Source organism: Mchenga conophoros, linkage group LG3, assembly GCF_057382185.1.
Source record: "Mchenga conophoros isolate Kocher_MC1m ecotype Shallow Benthic linkage group LG3, M_conophoros_male_GT1.1, whole genome shotgun sequence".
In the NCBI taxonomy this organism is placed as follows: Eukaryota; Metazoa; Chordata; class Actinopteri; order Cichliformes; family Cichlidae; genus Mchenga; species Mchenga conophoros.
In genome coordinates, this window is record NC_140528.1 from 36,828,586 (window position 1) to 36,847,519 (window position 18,934).

An 18,934-nucleotide genomic window follows, 5' to 3' on the forward strand; every position below is an offset into this window, starting at 1 on the left:
TGGATTTGCAGTGAATACGTTTTATTAAGAGTGATTTTAGTGCCACCGATTATTGCCTGAACTAAAACACTTAGTGCATGCGATAAGTGTTCTGTTGGGCTTGTATTTATTTGCGGTGGATTTATTTTCTTTTAAAGCAATGAGCATCTGGGACCGCCGAGGGAGAGCAAGCCCTCAGGTGATAGTTGCATTGCTGGCAGGTTGCACCAATAAGACTATCTTGTGGTCGTTAGTGACCTTTTCCATTTTAATGTTTTAGGCCTTTTGCAAACCCTTTGTGTTCTTTTAAAATAATAAATTTTAACATATCTGACTGATATTGACCCTCTTGTCCCGTTTATTCTGGGCTCGTTCCTGTAAGAGCTTTGGGCCTGAAAGTTTGCACAAGTAGTATAGAGGCCCTTAGCGGTTACTCGGTGGCTTTTACTCGCTACACATGAGAAAGGATCCTTGGGCAAGATACTGAATTCTGAGTTCCTCCGATGCATATATCAACCTCATGGCATGTTTAAAGAAGTTGGATATGTGTACAGTCGATCGATGCGTAGCGATCTGTTAGGAACAGATTCAGAACACCCAAAGCCAGCAGGCCACAGCCAGGCTGCACCATCAGCCAGCAGGCCACAGCCAGGCTGCACCATCAGCCAGCAGGCCACAGCCAGGCTCCACCAAAAACCTGCCATTATTATAAGATTTGTTAATAGGAAGCAGAAAAAAGAGCTACTGAAGCAAGGAAGAAAGTTGAAAGGAACGAATGTGTATGTTAATGAATACCTAATCAAGAAAAACGCAGACACTGGGGTATGATCCTGACTGTAATTTTTTTTTACCAAAATGTTAAAGGACAGTAATTATTATACAATGGAACAATTTAATAGGAACATAGAGCGGGGTAAGAATATAACCATGGTTCATTTCAATAGTAGAAGTCTATATGCAAACTTTCAATTTATTAAAGAATATATAGCACAGTTTAATCAACCATTTGGTGTGATAGCAATATCAGAGACTTGGATAAACACTGGAAAAGAAGATTTTGAGATAGAGGGATATGAATTCCTCCACTTAGATCGGACTAATTAAAAAGGAGGTGGGGTGGCACTCTATGTTGATGAAAATCTAAGATTTGAAAAAATGAGAAGAATGACGAGGGTGGTAGATGGAGTGATGGAATGTATAACAGTGGAAATAAATATGAAAAAACAGAAAAATATGATTGTCAGTTGCATATATAGAACACCAGGGTCAAAGATTGAGACTTTTAAGGACATTATGGAGGACTTGTATACAAATCTGAATCAGAAAATAATGTTTATTTGTGGAGACTTTAATATTGATTTATTGAACCCAAATCATAATAAGAGTATTGAAGAATTTATTGATTCAATGTATTGTATGGGATTATTTCCCCTGATAACAAGACCGGGGAGAATAACCACTCATGGCGCAACTCTATTAGATAATATTTTTACAAATGTAATGGAAGAAAATATAAAATATTGATAAATTATATAAGTGACCACTTACCAGTTTTTTGTAACTTATGACTGTTGCTATGAAGTTCATAGAAATGAATGTAAGACAATATATAAAACAATTAGAACAGAAAAGACAATGCAGTGTCTCAAAAATGAGTTAATAAAACAAGATTGGACTATTGTATATAAACACAAGGATGTCAATAAAGCCTATGAGGCATTCTTAAGCATATTCATGGCCTTATTAGAGGAAAACAGCCTACTCATTGAAGTCAACAGGAAAGATAAGTATGCAGGAAGACCATGGATGACGAAGGGACTGCAAAATGCCTGTAAAAAAAAGAACACCTTATATAGAGAATTCATTAAAAAGAGAACTACAGAGTCTGAAAAGAAATATAAAAAGTATAAAAATAAATTAACTAACATAATGAGAACTTGTAAAAAAGATTAATTCATCAAAAAGTTAGAAGATAATAAAGATAGCATGAAAGGGATATGGAAGGTATTAAATAGTATAATAAAAAATGGACCAAGGACTAATGACTACCCTGGGTATTTTATGGAAGGGACAAATACTATTAGTAAAATGAACGAAGTAGTAGATGGATTCAATGAATTTTTTGTAAATATAGGGCCAAAACTGGCTGCAGAAATAAAGGTTGATATGATAGAAAGCGAGACTGGAGGAAACATTGAAAGGAATGCAAGTTCAATGTTTTTAGGATCAGTGGAAGAGAAGGAGATACATGATATTGTCAGTGGACTTAAGAACAAAACGAGTACTGACTGTCATCATATTGATATGGTAATGGTAAAGAGAGTAATTGGTGTTATTGTAAAACCGCTACAATATATTTTTAATTTGTCTTTCCAGGAAGGGGTTTTTCCACAAAAAAAGAAAGTTGTAAAAATGATTCCCATTTATAAATCAGGTGAAAAGCATTGTTTTACAAATTATAGACCAGTGTCGGTACTCTCCCAGTTTTCTAAGATACTGGAAAAACTATTTCTAAAAAGATTTGACAGCTTTGTGGATAAACATGATTTGTTGGCAAATTGCCAGTATGGGTTTAGAAATAATAGATCAGCAGTTTTGGCATTGATGGATTTAATGGAAGAAATAACAGAATGTATGGATAACAAGATGTATGCACTTGGAGTCTTTCTAGATCTAAAAAAAGCATTGATACTGTTGACCACGAAATTCTAAAAATCAAACTGGAAAAATATGGGTTCAGGGGTGTGGTACTGGATTGGATAAACAGCTATGTGATGAATCGACAGCAATATGTACAAATAAATGACTTTAAATCTAAATTGATGGATATTGAATGTGGAGTACCTCAAGGATCAGTATTGGGTCCGAAAATGTTTATTATGTATATAAATGATATTTGTAAAGTATCGAAGATACTAAAGTTTGCAATTTTTGCAGATGATACCAATATACTTTGTTCAGGTGTGGAATTTCAACAGGTTTTGGAGGTGATCACACAGGAGTTAAACATATTAAAGAAGCGGTTTGATAGAAACAAATTGTCCTTAAATTTAAATAAAACTAAATTTATGTTATTCGGAAACTATAAGAAAAACATCAACATTGAAATTTGTGTCGATAATATATATCTAGAAAGGGTTAATGCCATAAAATTTCTTGGTGTGATCACTGATCATAAGGCCTGTTGGAAATCACACATCACTTATGCGAGGGGAAAGTTAGCACGGGGCATTGCTGTCTTGGGGAAAGTAAAACAATTTCTGGATAGGAAAACATTGTATATGTTACACTCAACAAAAATATAAACGCAACACCTTTGTTACTGCTCCCATTCCCCATGGGATGGACGTAGAGACCTAAAATTCATTCCAGATACACAATATAACCATCCCTCCCAAACAGTGGTCACAAATCAGTCCAAATGTGTGGTAGTGGGTACATCTGCTATATTGAGATAATCCATCCCACCTCACAGGTGTGCCACATCAGGATGCTGATCTGACATCATGAGTAGTGCACAGGTGTACCTCAGACTGCCCACAACAAAAGGCCACCCTGGAATGTGCAGTTTTGTCTCACAGCAAAATGCCACAGATGCCACAAGCAATGAGGGAGCGTGCAATTGGCATGCTGACAGCAGGAATGTCAACCAGATCTGTCGCCCGTGCATTGAATGTTCATTTCTCAACCATAAGCCGTCTCCACAGGCGTTTCAGAGAATATGGCAGCACATCCAACCGGCCTCACAACCGCAGACCTCGTGTAACCACACCAGCCAGAATCATGGTTCACATTGTTCAGGGCAGATGGCAGCTGAGAATGTCCCAGTTCTTGCATGGCCAGCATACTCACCGGACATGTCACCCATTGAGCAGGTTCGGGATGTGCTTGACCGGCATATACGACAGCGTGTACCAGTTCCCACGAATATCCAACAACCTCGCACAGCCATTGAAGTGGAGTGGACCAACATTCCACAGGCCACAATTGACAATCTGATAGACTCCATGCGACGATGTGTTGCACTGCATGAGGCAAATGGTGGTCACACCAGATACTGACCGGTTCTGGGTCCCCAGACCCCCAATAGCGCAAAAAACTGCACATTCCAGGGTGGCCTTTTGTTGTGGGCAGTCTGAGGTACACCTGTGCACTACTCATGATGTCAGATCAGCATCCTGATGTGGCACACCTGTGAGGTGGGATGGATTATCTCAATATGGCAGATGTGCCCACTACCACACATTTGGACTGATTTGTGACCACTGTTTGGGAGGGATGGTTATATTGTGTATCTGGAATGAATTTTAGGTCTCTACGTCCATCCCATGGGGAATGGGAGCAGTAACAAAGGTGTTGCGTTTATATTTTTGTTGAGTGTATATTGTGCTTTGCTATTACCATACATGAGTTATTGTGTAGCGGTTTGGGGAAATACATATAAAAGTAATATTCAGACTATAATCATAATGCAGAAAAGGGCCATTAGACTAATAAATCAGGAGGGGTATAGGGCTCACACAAACTCACTCTTTATTAGGACGCAAGCTATAAAATTCCAGGATTTGGTGAAGTTTAAAACAGTGCAAATAATATATAAGGCAAGGAAAGGGATGCTCCCAATCAAAATAAGTAAATGGTTCTTAGAAAGACAAGGGAGGTATAATTTTAGAGGGAAGTGGAATTTAAAATTACAAAGAGTAAGAACAACATTGAAAAGGATGTCTATTTCAATAGCGGGAGTTAAATTCTGGAATGAGTTAAAAGAAGAAATAAAGGTCAGTAGTGATATAAACCAGTTTAAAATAAAACTCAAAAAAGAAATTTTAAATAAGTATAAGAATGAAGAAAATGCAATTAACCCAAGACAGCAGTCAAACCAGGGGCGATTTTAGCCCATTTTTGGGGGTGCTTCAGCACCCCCAAAATGAATCAAAGCACCCCCAAAGATTTCTTACTTTGTTGACAATATTTGCTGTTTGTGTGACACACTACTAAAAATATAAAAGCATACAGTACTTGGTTGAGACGTAACACTTTAACAACAAAAGTATAGATAACCTCCCCCCTCCCAAAGTGGTTTGTTCCAGCTCGCCTCTCCCCTGCTCTGGCTCCAGCTCTTGCTGCCAGAGCGATGGTGGCTGAGACGCAGCGGAGCGGAGGTGTAAGTGTCTGGCTTAAAACAGGACATGTTGGCTGCATTTAACCTTCAGTTACTCTTCATATAGTTGGTAGGAGTCAGACCATGTTTCTTTTTAGCTGAAAAACATTACACCAGGTAACCTGCAGTGTTGAAAACGTGTTTTCCCACGATGTTTGCTGCCCTACAATCCGTCCTGCTCTGTAATAAAATCAGCGACATTTGACCGTCCTGTTGCTCCCATTGAAATGTATACAGCCTATTTAAAATCTAGAACTTTAGATTGTCCGCAGCCTGCTGTTGTTACCACTGTCCTGTTAGAAATGGATACTTACTGACTGAATGCCCATTAACCTTATAACTCCTGGTGTGTGTGTGTGTGTGTGTGTGTGTGTGTGTGTGTGTGTGTGTGTGTGTGTGTGTGTGTGTGTACAGAGACACAGCCAGGTTCATAATGGATATGAGGAAGTTTTTTCAAAAAAAGGAGCCACATTCAGGTAAAAGTGTAAAATCAAATGATCCGTGAATCAGGAATAATGTTGGATCAATGTTTCAATGTTTATATCTTTTATTAGATGTTCGTGTGGTTTGGTTATTTGCCTTTTGGTTGAAAGTAGACTGAGAGAGGACTTTTTGTTAGTGATCTTAATAGAATTTTTTTTATATTAATTTAATTTATCACCTAATTGAATCTATTTGTGTATGATTGTCAGGCCAAAGAGGGAGAGAGGAAAGAGGGAACATGAGGAGAAAGTACAAGGTCAGGAAGAACCAGGTAAGCAAACAGACAGGGAACAGTGACAGGCACAACAGAAACTGTTAAACTGACAAGGAGAACAAACCTGATTTTAACTCACAATCTGGAAGTTGTGTCCTCCCTATATTAAAGCTGCTATACAGAATCTGCTAAACAAACTGGGTTGGAACATTTTGACCCTCTTTAACAACATTCCAACATAACATTATCATTGATTGGGGAGATTAAAATCAATGATATATTTTTATGTGGTTCAGCCACAACTCTACTAAAACCTCAGCCAGTAATAGGTAGGCCAGCTTTTGGACCGTCCAGTTGTCTGTATGACTGCCGCAGTACGTGCATCACATTTGCACACTATCAGAAAGTGCCAAACAGCCCTGGTGCAGTGAGGAGCTGTAAAGAGAAGCAGATGCTCTGTTTATATTCTAAAAATGTTTTAAGCTTGTTTCAAAGATTCTGTACTGCAGCTTTAAATGTTTTCCAAAAGCACACACACACTTATCAGTGTTTCTCAAACCTTTTACAGTGTGCACCACCTGATAAAATGTCAAGCTCTCCTAAGCACCACTATGAAAGCATGAAACTCATAAATCTTACAACACAAAATTAGTATCTGCAGTAAAGATTTTTTCATACATGGTATACATTCTACCACAGGCAAAGTTGCCTCCATTTTTATAGTTTTTATTAATATTTTGTAATAATTTATTTGTAATAATTGATTCTGTTTCAGGAGTGTTTTTTATGTGTCTGTATTACACATTATACACATTAAAAGTGAATCTCTGTCCAAAAAATGCACTCAGTTTACTTTTTACTCACTATGAGCGTCATTCATTATTCTCCCCCAGTAATTCAGGTTAGGAAATGTTTTTTTGGGGGGGCGGGGGGGCTGGGAGGAGATGTTGGCTGTCCGATTGGCCTCCCTGCTGCTGTGGAGCCTGGGACGGTCTGCTTGCCTCCACTCTGGGGGGAAGGGTAACATCTCTTGGGTCTGGGTTCTGTTTCCCCCTCTGGGGGCGAGGGTACCTGGACTCGGGGTATAGAGTATGTTTGGGGAGTGTGATTGTGTGTACATGTCCATTTATGTCAGTCCTTACGTTGGGTGAGTGCTGAGTGTTTGTATATGTGTGCACGAGGGTGGGAACGCATGTTTGTGTCTGTGTGTGCCTGTTTGTCTGTGTCTATATGTCAGGTCGGGTCTTAGACTCCACCTCTCTGGGAACTCCCAGGCCCTCCAAGGCCTATCTCCCCTCACCACACTCCCTGCCGGTGACTGATGCCCTCAGGGGTCGGTGCATTGGTGGTTCTTGGTGTCCGGGGCTGGGCGCTCAGGTATGTACCGGCTCACTCCCGGTGGCTGCCTGGCGGGGCCTGGCGCCTGTTGCTCGGTCAGGCCTCCTCCGGGGTGCGGGGGGCCCTCGAGCCTCCGGCCTCTGGGCCTGCGGCTCGGTTCACTCTGGCACAGCTGGCTGCCGGCAGAGCCGGCGGGCACGCCGGTGCAGCCCCCTCTAGCTTCTGCTCGGTGGCTACTGGGTGACGCCTCGTCTGGGGATCCTCAGCCCTTCCCATGAGGGTGGCACGGATGCCCCTCCGGTGGTCCTCCTTGGGCTCTCGTGCTCTGGGGCCTCTGGATGTCTGGGGCTTGGATCTCCTCCATGCCTGCTTCATGCCCTGGGGGACGGGGCTATGGCTCTCTACATCCTCTTGCAGACCATTACATGTGGAAACCATTTGAATACAAGCGCGCTGATCCACACAGGTATGCACACGGATGTTCACTGCTCGTAGACTTAAATTACACCTTTCTTGGCTGCTACTTCAAAGCACATTGTGCGCTGTCTGTCCTGCCTGCTGCACAACAACATTGAATTTTTAGTATTTACTGCTGTTTACACTTAGCTAGATTAACGTGATGGTGTTGTGTTTAGTATGTTGCTTTGTTTTTTTTTTGTGCTTGTTTTCTATTCTTCTCTCAACAGGTGATCCAGGAGATTTTTTTTATTTTTTTTCCCCTTTCTCACTGTCCCTCTCCCCTTCTGTTTTTCCTTTCCTTCCTCTTTCTCTCTCCCTTTCCTATCTCTCACTCATGTCTGTCCCGTCTGTAACATCTGAAAATAAAATATAATAAATAATAAAAACAAAGGTCGATCAAATGGACCAATACGGCAATGCCACGATGATCCATTTGGCAAAGTAAATCCACTGGGTATCCTTGTTGGTCTTCAGACAACAATTCTGACGGCTAAAGAACCAAATGGGACAGGCAAAAAAAAAAAGGAAATGTTTTTTTTTTATTCCAATCCTTTCTTCTTTAGCAGCATTTAAATAACCTTTATCAGATTTGATGGTTTTGTTACAGACTTTTCAAGAAACTGTTTTGCTTTTCTTTCACAAATGTGTGGATTAAATTGTTAAAATGTACAAAACAGTGATGTCATGTTTTGTGACGAGGACCCAGGCACAGAGAGATTGATGAATTTAAGAATCTTATGATTTAATAAAGAAATTTGCAGACTTGCACAGAGATGGTAAAATTGATGACTGATAAAGGAGATGAAGACAGCAGACGATGAGGACAGGGAGGATGCAGGATGAGTAAAGTGTATCTTAGCTGGCTGGGCAGCTCTCTGGGTGCTTAGCACCCCCAAAGCTCTGATCCTAGAATCGCCCCTGAGTCAAACTGATGTTTATTTTCTTCTGCAAATTAGCAAATCTAAATATAGTTTTAGTTGAACATGAGAAAATATTTTTTTGCGATGTTATGTTCTAAGTTGAAGGCGTGGTATACGTTTTTGTGGTTCAAATTTAGATGATGAGGACGTAAACCTGAGGGGGCTAAATAAGTATATACTTCTGCCTACTCCTTTTCAAACAACTGCATGGAATGATTTTATGAAACGTTGGTGAATGTATATGTTTGAAATAAAAAAAAGCACTGAACTGAACTAATTCTCCGTCCTTCCATAAAAAGGTTTACTTCAGTTTTTTAAATGAGTCACGTGGTACGACCAACTCGCGAGGCCTCGATACATCATCAACACAAACTTCCACTCGCAGTCCGAAGCCTCGCCACGCCGCGGAAGGATACACCGCACATCGACTTCACCGGTGTTCTGAGAAACAGGAGCAGCCTCGCATCCTCGTGCTGAGCCGGAGGTAGGTAGCACGCACACGCCCCCATTCCTCGTGTAACGGGCACGCACGCACGGCACAGTGGACACAAACTGAGCTCAGACAGGAAACGTGTTTTTTTTGTTTGTTTTTTTTAATTTCCCTGGTGGAAGAAAAAAAAAACTCGCGTTAAATAGTGCCACGTTTGTAAGGAAACAACGCTCCGGGGGAACAGAAAATTGTGATGCTACCATACTTGTGGGGACCAGTCAGTAACGGGGACAACGTGTCTGTCCGCACGAGTTAGAAGCTACTTTTGAGGCTCAAAATGTGGTTTTAGTGTCAGGGTTACAGTTAGCATTATGTCAACGAGATGGCCTCACTAAGATATGAAAACGAGTGCGCGCGCGTGGGTTGCTGTGACCTCTGACCCTTAAAGGAGCGGTGTTTTCCTGCTGACCGTACAGGCTGTAACTCTGACCTCTGTAAACTCAAACTAGGATCACAGAGATGTGTCTGAGTCTGTCGTCTGTGTCAGGTCTCCACACAGCGCGCACTCTTTGACAGTTTGACGGTTAGCTCTTAGCTCAGTGCAAGACAAGCAGCTTCTCCACACCAGTTTGAACCGGTCAGATAGACGCACACTGTGCTATAAACTGAGCTGCTAAGAGAGGTCATCCTCTTTTTAGAAGCTGGCTGCAGTTAACTGCTTGCAGGCTGTGGTTTCCCTAACAAAACTACAAGTTCACTGAGTCATCGGCTGATTCGTTTCAGAATAAACGACCTATGGGTGTGAAAATGTTTGAGTGTTTAAAATCACAGTGAACAGCTACAAGTACAACACTTTAAATCAACTCCAGAGTTTTTTTTTACCTGCTTCCTGTATTCCTACAGTTCTTAGACAGTCACACCATTTTTGTACACAGTGAAGTTTATATAAAACATTAACATGTGACTGAAGTGCAAAGTTTCAACTGTTATTTAGGGCGTTTAACTAAACTGTGACATGAGGCATCTCTTATTGTCAGAGGCTCAGAAGTCACTGGATAACTGACATAAATAATCCAGCATCTAAATCTTATTTCACAGCTCACAGGTGGAGGTGACGTATCTGAGGAGGGAGGAGAGGAAGGTTGGCAGAGGTCTGGACCACTGAGGGAACAGAAGCAGCAGGATGGCTTCACCCGAAAAGGTGCCTAGAAATAATTGCTGTAAATAAAAAAAGGAGCATTTTCTAAGTTAAGCACGGCAGCGTACGAAAAGAAACCACATGACGAAGCGCTGCTGCTTGCTGAGCCTGAGAGAAGCGAGACAAAATCTAGACTTGGAGTTTGAAGAATTAGTGGCTTCATGATTTGTATTTTCACATGAAATAAATAACAGAACAGCTTTTCTCAGTGGAGCGTGCTCTGGACCTGAGACTTGTTTGTAGGGCTGGACGATGGAGAGTTTGTAACATATACTGATTAGCAATGAATCAGGAGTATCACTCGACTTTTATCTGGGAAACTTTCTGTAATGTCTCTGATAACTGACTAATAACACACTAATTAAACAACATTGCACACTCAGTACTCTTACCAGGCAAAATAGCCAACACCATTTTCAGTGTGCCTGCAGGGAAAGAGTTTAAAACCAGGACAAATAAAGATTAGAACAAATTAAATAATAACACTAATGGGAGTTTAAGTCGTGTAACTCTAGCCTGTGAATCATTCAAGCATAAAATAAGGAGGTAATACAGGGATGTTCCATAAACATCATTTGTTTTCATTTCTTTAGTCAAATCTATGAAAAATGCCAGAGAAACAGTTTGACAGCATACAATATATTTTGCGCCAACAATGTGATTTCCAAACAGCAGTTAGCTGAAGGGTGTCATTTTGGACACGAGTGTTTCTGGGAATAATAAAACATAGATGACTTGTTTTGACAGCATTTCATTTGGATATTTACTGATCTTAAAGTATATATGATCAAACACAGCCGAGCATTTTAGATGTTTAGTAGAAACCTTTTACTCACCTTTCCTGTTTCTTCAGTTTTTGTTCTACTGCAGAATATTTTTAAGGTTATCTGCTATAAAAAGTCAGGAAAATCTCCTTCATGTTTTTTTGTTTTGTCCTCAGTTACTTTGACACAAAGACATCTGCTGTGATGCTCACACCTCTGATGAAGTCTCACACTGTCAGTACTGATAAATGATAGAATAGAATAGAATAGAATAGAATAGAATTCAACTTTATTGTCATTGCACATGCACAGGTACAGGGCAACGAAATGCAGTTTGCATCCATCCAGAAGTGCTTTAGTGATATAGATATATTACAATATATATTAGCAATAATATAGATATGTAAGTATATTACAGAAATGGGTCTATTATGGTATGTTATAATGTACACGGTATGAAGTATGTTGTGAATATTCTATAACTAAGTATGTAAAGGCTGTAGTGAGTACAAGCTATGTACAGGATATGAACAGGATATAAATATGAAAAACTATACAGAATATGAAATAAATAACTTTACAGAATCTGAGATATACAGCTATACAGAAATGGGAACTATGCAAGTTGTAAACAGTTGTAGGATTAAAGATTATTGAATGTACAGAATGATTATTTACACAGAGCTATACAGTAGTGCAGTTAAGATAAGTGAGGGTGTAGATAGTTTCTACAGAGGCTATATAAAGTGCTAGTGGTTGTGAGTGGTGGTTCAGTCCATGTTATTATTGTGTTTGAGGGTACAGTTGTTCATTGTGGGGGTGTGTATGTCCAGTCCATGAGTTTAACGTGGGTCAGATGTCAGGAGGCAGAGTTCAGGAGTCTGACAGCTGTGGGGAAGAAGCTGTTCCGGTACCTGGTGGTCTTAGTCCGGAGGCTCCTGTGGCGCCTCCCAGAGGGCAGGAGGGTGAAGAGTCCATGTGATGGGTGACTGGGGTCTTTGATGATTTTCCCAGCCCTTTTCAGACACCGCTTCCTGTAGATGTCCTTTATGGCAGGAAGTGGTGCTCCGGCGATGCGCTGGGCAGTTTTCACGACCCTCTGCAACGCCTTCCGGTCCGAGGCAGAGCAGTTCCCGTACCAGACTGTTATACAGTTGGTCAGGATGCTCTCGATGGTGCAGCGATAGAAGTTCACCAGGATGTCTGAGGACAGGTGGTTCTTCCTCAGAGTCCTCAAGAAGAAGAGGCGCTGGTGAGCCTTCTTGACCAGCTTGGAGCAGTTGGTCGTCCAGGTGAGATCCTCGGAGATGTGGACTCCCAGGAACTTGAAGCTGCTCACACGCTCCACAGCCGTCCCCTTAATGTGGATGGGTGGATGTGGGTCAGCATTCCTCCTGTAGTCCACGATGAGCTCCTTGGTCTTCTCGGTGTTAAGCAGCAGGTTGTTTGTGTCGCACCACTCAGCCAGACGATCCACCTCCTCCCTGTAGGCGGCCTCATCGTTGTCACTGATGAGGCCAATCACCGTGGTGTCATCTGCAAACTTAATGATGGTGTTGGAACCATCAGCCGGTCTGCAGTCGTGGGTGAAGAGGGAGTAGAGGAAAGGGCTCATCACACAGCCTTGTGGTACACCGGTGTTCATTGTGATGGTAGATGAGCAGTGGTTATCCAGCCGGACATGTTGGGGGCGGTTGGTCAGGAAGTCCAGTAACCATTTGCAGATGAGGGAGCTGATGCCCAGGTCTGTCAGTTTCCTGATGAGTTGTGAGGGGTGGATTGTGTTGAATGCTGAACTGAAGTCTATAAACAGCATTCTGGCGTAGGTGTTGTTGTTGTCCAGGTGTGAGAGGACAGAGTGCAGTGCGATGGAGACTGCATCCTCTGTGCTCCTGTTCTGGCGGTATGCGAATTGGTGGGGGTCCAGGGTGGGGGGGAGACAGGATTTGAAGTGTGCTAGATCAGAACTATAATACTTCTGACTGTCTGATTTTAAAATTGAACCGAATCGCATCGGGACCTTGTGAACCTGAATTGAATGGATTATAGAAATCAGTAACGATTCTCACCCAACAGAAGTGGATGTAGCTCTGGGTAAGGATGAAAAGATCACTTTTTCGTTAAGTTAAGGCCCGATCTGTCTGAAATTCATAGCCAGTGCTCTGACACGGAGCCATTAAGCTTTGAACGCTGAAAAAGCACTGCGTATCCAAAAACAAAATTATATGTCGTGATAAATGCACTGCCCAAGTGTCCCCTCTCCTCACTGCCTTTCAGCGGCAGGTAGCAGCAAAGATGATGATGATTAAGTTTAACATTGCCAAAGCACTTTAAGCTCGAGCACTTTTTCAGTAACTTATCTTTCTTGTAGATCTGTGCTCCAAATAAAGAACTTTGTGTTCACAAGATTGTTAGTTAATCATCATTACAAAAGATTGAAAAAGCATGCTGTGAAGTTTAAGGTTTACTAGGCCGTGTTTTGAGTTTTGTTTGAAAAAGAATAGCTTCATATAAGAAGAAAATATATATCACATATGCAGGACACCTTAAACTAGTGTTTTTAATTAAGCAGCAAGGCAGAACAAAATCAGGGCTGCATCAAGACGCGAGGACTAAACCCCAATTCAACCAGAACTGAACACATTTGTTAACTTTAATAAGAGTAAAGAGAGAAACTATCTGTATTTCTTAATTGCAAATGGCACCAAATTGTATTCAAAATTGAGCCACATTTATGGAGCTCCACAATCCTTTACCTGGTGTTTTGGTTGACATCTCTTGATGTTCCCATGTCAAAGAAACAGGCTCTGTGTTTTGCCTTATATGCATCCACAGCTGTGCCACCAATTTACTCACATGGACTCTACTAACCAATCAGAAGCTTCTTCAGCTCAGAATGGAGTCGTCTGGAGTTTTCTTATTAATTAACAATAAACTTAGTGTATATGTACTCCTAAATATGATGAAAGTGATTAAAATAGAAGCTCTGTCTCTCTTTATTCTGACATTTAACTAATTCAAAAGATATTTCAATATTTATCTAAAACAAAAGTTTACTCTAAATTGATGTTTAACAGTAAAAAAATGTTTTTATGTTTTTTTTTAATGTTTTTTCACTAAAGTGTATGTAAATATCTGGTTTCAACTGTGAATATACTGCTGTGTATTGAAATTCCTCTTGATTTGCATAGAAATATATTGAACAACATCCAAAGCATAATATATAAAATTTCTAAATTATTAACTAACAATCTTGTGCTTAAAGTGCTTTGTCAATATTGTAGAAAATGTTAAACTTAATCATCATCTCGGCTCCTCTGACGACCTGTTTGCTGCTGCATGCTGCTGAAAGGCAGTGGGGAGAGGGGACACTTGGGCATTTATCGCAGCATATAATGTGTTTCCTGGATACACTGTGCTTTTTCAGCATTCAAATATTGATGGCACCGTGTCAGAGTACTGGCTATGAATTTCAGACAGATCAGGCCTTAACTTAACAAAAAAGTTATCAATCGTTCTTTTCATCTTTTCTTATTACCCACAGCTACATCCACTTCTGTCAGGCCTAGGCTGCTCACTAGGGCTGGGTATCATCACTGATTTCTATAATCCATTCGATTCTGGTTTTCAAAGTCCTGATTTGATTCAATTTAGCCTCAGACAGTCAGAAATATTATAATTCTGATCACTTATCAGTACTGATACACATGAGACTTCATCAGAATTGTGAACATCACAGCAGATGCCTTTGTGTGAAAGTAACTGAGAATAAAACACAGAAAAACATGAAGGAGATTTTCCTGGTCTGGCTTTTTATAGCAGATAACCTTAAAAATATTCTGCAATTTTGCATAATTTTAAGAAGTTTAAATTTCTTCAGTGTTGAACAGCAGAAATTAGGCTTTCTTGTCCGAGGTCATTGAAGTGAAAAAAGAAAAAGACAGCGCTGTAAACAACGGTAGACTGGTGGGTAATAAGCAAACAAATAATGCAGAAAACAGAGATTTGAGACTGGAAACTGTTCCTGAAGTACACACAGAGAGAGAGCTGTGCAGGAAGTGTGATTTTTATCGTGGTGGAAGCAAAACAGCAAAAGTCAGAGGGAATTCATGACGACATTGATCAAATGTGAAGCGCAGTTTGCTGCTTCTTTTGCTGCTGGCTCTGCAAATTTTGGTTGGAGAGAGGCAAAACCTGCAGCTCAGAATCAGCGCAAAAAAGACGTAAACACAGCGCGGACCGGACACATCAGGATCGCTAAGCGTGTCCGTCTACGGGCCGTCGGGTGAGAAAGCCAAGAAAGACAAAGCTGATTCTGATGCGTCCACTCTGTGTTTACGTCTTTGTGTGGAATCCGTTAATGAATTGATATCGCTTTATTCAAGCTACTCACCTCTCTCTTCCACCTGCACTTTCAACTGGACCATGGCCAATCAGAGAGGTCCCGCCCCTGACTATCTCTGATTCGTTTAGTCCATGATAGGGGCAAAATGTGTGTCTGTTGTTGACCACACGGAGAGTTGCAGAGATTTTTTTTTTTTTGTTACCCAAACAGTTGGTCGCACACTCCAAAAGACCCCGGGTTTCTGAAAAAACAACCCGGGCTTAAGCCCAGTAAGCCACCCCCCGCTCCGCCAATGGTGCTGGCGCACCAGTGCAACCATGGGAAAAAGTTATTCTAGAGCCCTGCTGACTTCTGGAAGTGTCACCATGTTGCCAGTACCTGAGTTATAATCTGTTTTTGTTTTTCTGTTGAATTAGGACAAGACCGGCAAAGAAATGCATAAAAAACACAGATGTCAGCAATGCCAGAAGGCTTTCCACAACCTGAAGCAACTAAAGAGTCATCAAAAAAGTCACACTGAAGAAAGACTGTACAGCTGTGATCAGTGTGAGAAAACATACAAAACAGTACGCACGCTAAATGTTCATAAGAAAATGCACAGTGGAGAAAAACCACATATGTGTCAGGAGTGCGGCAGTGAATTTATCTCATTGAGAAACTTATCGACTCACATTCAACGGTATCACACTGGAGAGAGACCGCACCATTGTCAGCAATGTGACAAAGGGTTTGTGACCCAAGGAGAATTAAAGAATCATCAGAGGGTTCACACAGGAGAAAAGCCCTACAGCTGCAGTGAGTGCGCGAAAAGTTTTTCATGGCCTTCGAGTCTTTTCTATCACCAGCGCATCCACACTGGGGTGAAACCGTTCAGCTGTGAGGAGTGTGGGAAGAGTTTCACTCAAATAGGTACTTTAAAGGTCCACAAGAACATCCACACAAAAGAAATGATTTTCTCCTGTGAGCAGTGCGGTAAAGATTTCTCTTCATCATCTAACCTTAGAAGGCATGTTGTTATGCATACCGGAGAGAAATCACACAGATGTGACCAGTGTGGGAAAACATTCACCTTGAGGGAAGACCTGAGACGCCACACACGTATTCACACTGGAGAAAAACCATACAAGTGCAGACACTGCGACAAGACTTTTAGTTCACAGACTCAGCGCACAGTACATGAACGCATCCACACTGGAACGAGACCGTACAGCTGTGAGGAGTGTGGGAAGAGTTTCACTCAAATAGGTACTTTAAAGGTGCACAGGAACCGCCACACAAAAGACATGCTTTTCTCCTGCGAGCAGTGCGGGAAGGTCTTCACTTCTCGTGGCGCATTTAATTATCATAAAAGGATCCACCGAAAGAAACAGCAATAATGTGAACTTTGCAGAAAAAGATTTGAAGGAATACAAAGTCACTGCTGTACTCTCACTGAAAATACAACCTGAAAGTGTAAAAACGCTGTAAACAAACCTTCATTATGCAGTTGTTATGTCAACATACTTCGTCTTTCCTGTTTGCTTGTTTTAAAAGATGTTTTTGTTGTTGGGTGCTTTATTTCATTAAAAAACGAATTAATTCTATAAATATCATTATACATCGATCTATAATTACTTAACTACAGCTTTCCAAAGTGCTGTCTTTTATATGTCATACATACGATTGTTAAAAATGGCAGGTTTGTTTGAACCAACAGATTTCTTTTAAATGAAGCAGTTTGTCTTTCTAAGAATATTTTATTTGTTTATTACTGTGAGTTTTGTTGTGACAGAAACATCATTTTCTTGAGGTTTTCATTATATGACACTTGCTATGTACTTTTCTTTGAAACATGGATGCGAGTTGTTTTAGGCACATCGTTCAGGCCTATATCATTATTGTGTTTCTGTTGCATCAATAGAACTTCGTTTTGAGGCAGCTAAAGTTGCAGATGTTGCAGACTTTGTAAAGTTACTTTGATGTTAACAAAGTTTTACACAAACTGATGTGTTTGTTTAAACTGTTTTTGGAGGTCCAAACATGGCCGACCGAAGTGTTCGTTGTTGATACAGTTACTGAAAATGATTTGTCATTAGGACTCAGAGAGGACCTAACTTCTGCTGTCAGTGACGTGAAAATACTGACTGCTGATGTTTTGTTAACTTACAGCAATGTTGATAATAATAATAATAATTTTAGGATCTTGCGTTTAAGTTTTTTCCTTATTGGCTGCTGTCCAGTCATTTCTAACATGCACTGTTACAATGCTGTTTGTTTCTTGCATAAATAAAAAGTATTTATTGATCAGTGAGTAGAAGGATGGGTGACCCCTCCCACTCACTTTCTTTGTATCCCATCTGTTCATCTGTTTTCAGTGAATCTCCTAAATATAAATAAACAAATACTATGTTCAGGAATGCTTGGACTCTTATTTCTTCTGAACAAACATTTCTGTAACTCGGTGTAAGGGCATCGTTTCTTGCTCATAGAATCGTCTAGAATTCAGATCTATGACATTGAGATAACTTATCATTAAAAGCATGAGGCCTTCTGATGTGATCTTGGAAAACCGCGACATCCTTTCCCCTCGTGTGTCCACACAACGTTCAGATGTGTAACCAAAGCATTTTATTCCAGTCTTTCTGTTACATCAAATTTTACTGATATATGATATGGAATAACAGTTTTTTATATTGTAAAGGTAAAACACTGCGGGAAGGAAAAACTCCCTTTTAACAGGAAGAAATGTTTTGGCATAAGTAGAAAACTTCTGCTGAGATAGTATAAATATCAACACTTTACCGAGTTCTTTTGATTCCTCAGAGGCATCCAATAGAAGACAAAACACTGGTCAGTAGACCATTTAAGACTTTATTACTTCTAGAAGGGAGATGCGTCCTGCATGACACGCTGCCGCGGATCTGAAAATTGTGGTGTGCCCCTAACAGTTTTATTAGAGAAGCTCTCTCATTTTAGTCTAAACAACAGCTTTCCAGTAAATTTCCACAGACAATGTTCCCTCTTATCTATATTTTCCCAGGCAAGCATGAGCGAGAGTCTGCAGCTTTCTACTTCTCAAGGACACGTGGTCTCATGCCTTTATTTTTCAGGCTGTGTCCACTTAATACTACACTATATAACTTTATAACACTTTTTAATAAAAAGCATAGCATTATTGAGGCACAAAAATAATGACAACAATAGTCATAACCTCAAACCCAACCCCCAGCATCTTTTGTTTCTTGTGTTTTGTTTACATGTAAAGTAAATGTAGGAGCGTGATGAGCCGTGCTTGCGGGTCCCGCGAAAATTTGCAAGCAGATTTGCGTCGCAAAAACGCGTTTGGCTCGCGAATAAAACCACGCGTGTCAGTTTTTGTGTTGCATTTTGTACCCCTCGAGTTTGAAAAATCTGAGCAGAGTGAAGCTGACCCCCCAGCCACTTGAAACGTAAAGGCAAATAGGCGGAGCGGTTAGTGCTACGTTTGTGCAGATTTGTGCAGGTAAAATGAGCGTTTGTGCTGCTACAGTTTCTGAGATATTAAACTTTATTTTATAGGTCACCATCCCCCCAGACTGCTCCAAAACCGGCCAAAATGGTCTACTTTTTTAGTGCTAAGTTTGTAAGTAAGTTTGCTAAGTTAAGTCCCTGTCCTCCTCTTCAG

At 40.7% G+C, this 18,934-nt stretch overlaps 2 protein-coding genes across 3 annotated transcripts in view; one reads left to right on the plus strand and one right to left on the minus strand.

The window, feature by feature from the left end:
• LOC146578426 (T-cell surface protein tactile-like) overlaps positions 1-18,934 on the minus strand; it is a 553,052-nt gene that overhangs the window by 515,230 nt on the left and 18,888 nt on the right. The window lies entirely within an intron of this gene.
• On the plus strand, positions 8,851-17,649 carry LOC146578467 (uncharacterized). Of its 2 annotated transcripts, none has more exons than XM_085268744.1 (3): positions 8,851-9,038; positions 10,083-10,185; positions 15,708-17,649. In XM_085268744.1, exons 2-3 carry the CDS (start codon positions 10,168-10,170, stop codon positions 16,665-16,667), a joined length of 978 nt encoding a protein of 325 aa, XP_085124870.1. In that variant the 5' UTR covers positions 8,851-9,038; positions 10,083-10,167; the 3' UTR covers positions 16,668-17,649. The 2 variants fall into 2 exon arrangements, with proteins under 2 accessions (XP_085124870.1, XP_085124871.1); XM_085268745.1 differs by lacking the exon at positions 8,851-9,038 and adding an exon at positions 9,126-9,281.